The sequence below is a fragment of the Gavialis gangeticus genome, unplaced genomic scaffold (assembly GCF_001723915.1).
Source record: "Gavialis gangeticus isolate Ggan-Ray unplaced genomic scaffold, GavGan_comp1, whole genome shotgun sequence".
Taxonomy (NCBI): domain Eukaryota; kingdom Metazoa; phylum Chordata; order Crocodylia; family Gavialidae; genus Gavialis; species Gavialis gangeticus.
Window position 1 is genome coordinate 101,670,349 of NW_017728992.1, and position 2,458 is coordinate 101,672,806.

The 2,458-nt window shown below is 46.6% G+C and overlaps 1 protein-coding gene across 1 annotated transcript in view; it reads left to right on the forward strand.

The window, feature by feature from the left end:
• Positions 1 to 677, forward strand: part of LOC109299633 (histamine H3 receptor-like) — a 3,517-nt gene extending 2,840 nt beyond the window's left edge. The window contains exon 2 of the mRNA XM_019520144.1: positions 370 to 677. Within this exon, the coding sequence (XP_019375689.1) occupies positions 370 to 642 (273 nt within the window). The 3' untranslated portion in view covers positions 643 to 677. The remainder of the gene's footprint in view (positions 1 to 369) is intronic.
• The last annotated feature ends 1,781 nt before the right edge of the window (positions 678 to 2,458 follow it).

Genomic DNA, 2,458 nt, shown 5'->3' on the forward strand with positions numbered 1-2,458 from the left:
GACTTTTATCTGAATTTAGTGGCCAATCAGAACACTCACAGGGAAGAAATTTCTAGTCAAATTACCTCATGCTTTAGCTGTCGCTGAGCATGCGTCTGTGGGGAAGGTAGGTCAAACATGACTGACAGGTCTGCAGGTCACCCAGGGGGCACGAGCTGGGTGAGCCTTGGAACTTTCCACTCACAGACTTCAACCGCGCATGTCAGGTACAGAACTTTTGTGTTGGCAGCATATACTTAGGATTTTTCTGAGACACATGGGACAAGGAGCTGGGGGAAGAGAAGTTGGGATTGGGTCATGAAACCAGGTTGTTTACACTGGTTCTAAAAATCTCTCTCAATGCATGACATGTGGTCAATTCCATTTCAGGTGTCTTACAGGATTCTACAGAGAATGACTTCCAAGACTGTTATTATGATGGGGGCAATTTGGGTGTTTGCATTCTTACTCTATGGCCCAGCAATTATCATTTGGGAATATGTGGCTGGCTGCAGCATTGTACCTGATGATGAATGTTATCCTGAATTCATCTACAACTGGTATTTTACTCTGTGTGCTTCAGTCTTTGAGTTCTTCATATCTTTGATCTCCATTGCCTATTTCAACTTTCATATCTTCCAGAATATACAAAAGTGTCTGTGAAGCCCCACCCATCAGCTTTCTGAAAATTCAAAGAGCAAGAGTCAATCATGGGGATCTTCATTTTCAGGAAACAATTTTTCCGCTTCAGTAGAATATATGTATTCAGTGACACTTGACAGTTCAGTTGCATCTCAAGTTCATTCCAAAACAGCTAAGGAAGCTCATTTCAGAGGTTTCAGAAAAAAGGACGAGGTCAAAAATGCAAAGGGACAAAAAAGCTGCAAAGTCACTTGCTATAATTGTTTATATCTTTGCTATATGCTGGGCAACATATTCATTACTTATGATTATTTCTGCAACCTGCAGAAAACAATGTATCAGTGAACCTCTGTTTGAGTTTACATCTTGGCTTTTGTGGCTCAATTCCTCTGTGAACCCTTTTCTCTACCCTCTCTGCCATGTTAAGTTCCGAAGAGCTTTTAGGAAAATATTATGCCTCAAAAAGCCTGTAATATTTGAATCTCATCAACCAGACTCTTCACAAGGTCCATCAGTCGACACACCATGAAGTGACTGCAGCTTTAAACTAGATAGGTTAGCTGTAATTGGCAAGGTAGCCATGGTTGCACAAAGCTCAGAGTGGGCTACATAACCCTACTGTGCTGCTGAGTAAATAGTTGGGTGTCTAGAGTTTGTTTAGTATCATGCTGCTTTATTTATGCTGACATATCAAGAAAGAGCTAAACCAAGAGATTCACAGCAAAAGATCCCCCCTCTTATTTTAGTGAAGCATGCTCATATTTTAAACAACAGAGTAGAGACATTTGGTTACATATAGCACAGTTTTACTATGTGGGGATTCTATAAGTTTCCTTTCCTTTCCTTCCCATCATGTGAAACTTAATGCAACACAGGGATTTCCTGGGGCCGGTCTGCCATTGGCCTGCCCACCTGTTTCTGGGCCAGCCACCTGCCTCCTTGCCTGCCACACCTTGATGATGCATAATCATGGTGTTAATTAGGCAGGGGGCTGCTCATTCTTGCCCTGATGTCGGGGGGGGGGCACTATTTGTGACTCCGTTCCTCCCCTACACCACAGCCCAAGCTTTGTAGATGGCATCTAGGTAACATAATGCTCCCGACCTACAGTCGGACCAAGCTTAGCCCTCATTGTCAGGCCTCAGCCACACACTCATTCATACTGCCATCCTCTCACTAGGGCCTCTCACACTCCACCCCCTTTCACAGGGTCTGTTTTACACATTGACAACTTGTACTGCCTTGCTCCCTCTCAGACCGGGCCCCTTTGGCTACAGGCTTTACATAGAGCACACCTCAGGTGGCAAATGTACCGTCTTTTGGGTCACTGCTGTGACATTCACTGGGGTAGTGGCCAGCCAATTACCTGACCAGAGCCAAGCTTGCCTTGGCCCCTCCCAGGGCAACTCTATACAAACTCACACACATATACACTGGGCTCCCAGCCCTTTGGTTTCCCTTCCCACCGGGGCCCCTCATCTCTACCCCCTCCCACTGGGGCTGTGGGGCTTCCCTCCCTGGTGGGGGCTCAGATATTCATAGCTGTGCCTGGCCCCCTTGTACCCACAATGTTGTGGGGGCTAGGGGTTAAAGCACCTTGACTCACCTTTCACTTCGGTGAAAACTGGCCTGGTATTTTCTGGGGGCTCCTGTGCCACTGGGAGCCCCACCAGGCCACCCCTTCCTGGAAGGGTGCAGTTTTAGGTCATGCCCAGGACCAGGAGCCTTCGAACTGTCCCCTTAAGCTCCTGCCCTTACTTTCAAGATGTTTCATACAGCCTTTCAGCCAGGCGATGTTTCTGCCTGGCCTGCCAGCAGTAAACTGCTCTGTGTATAT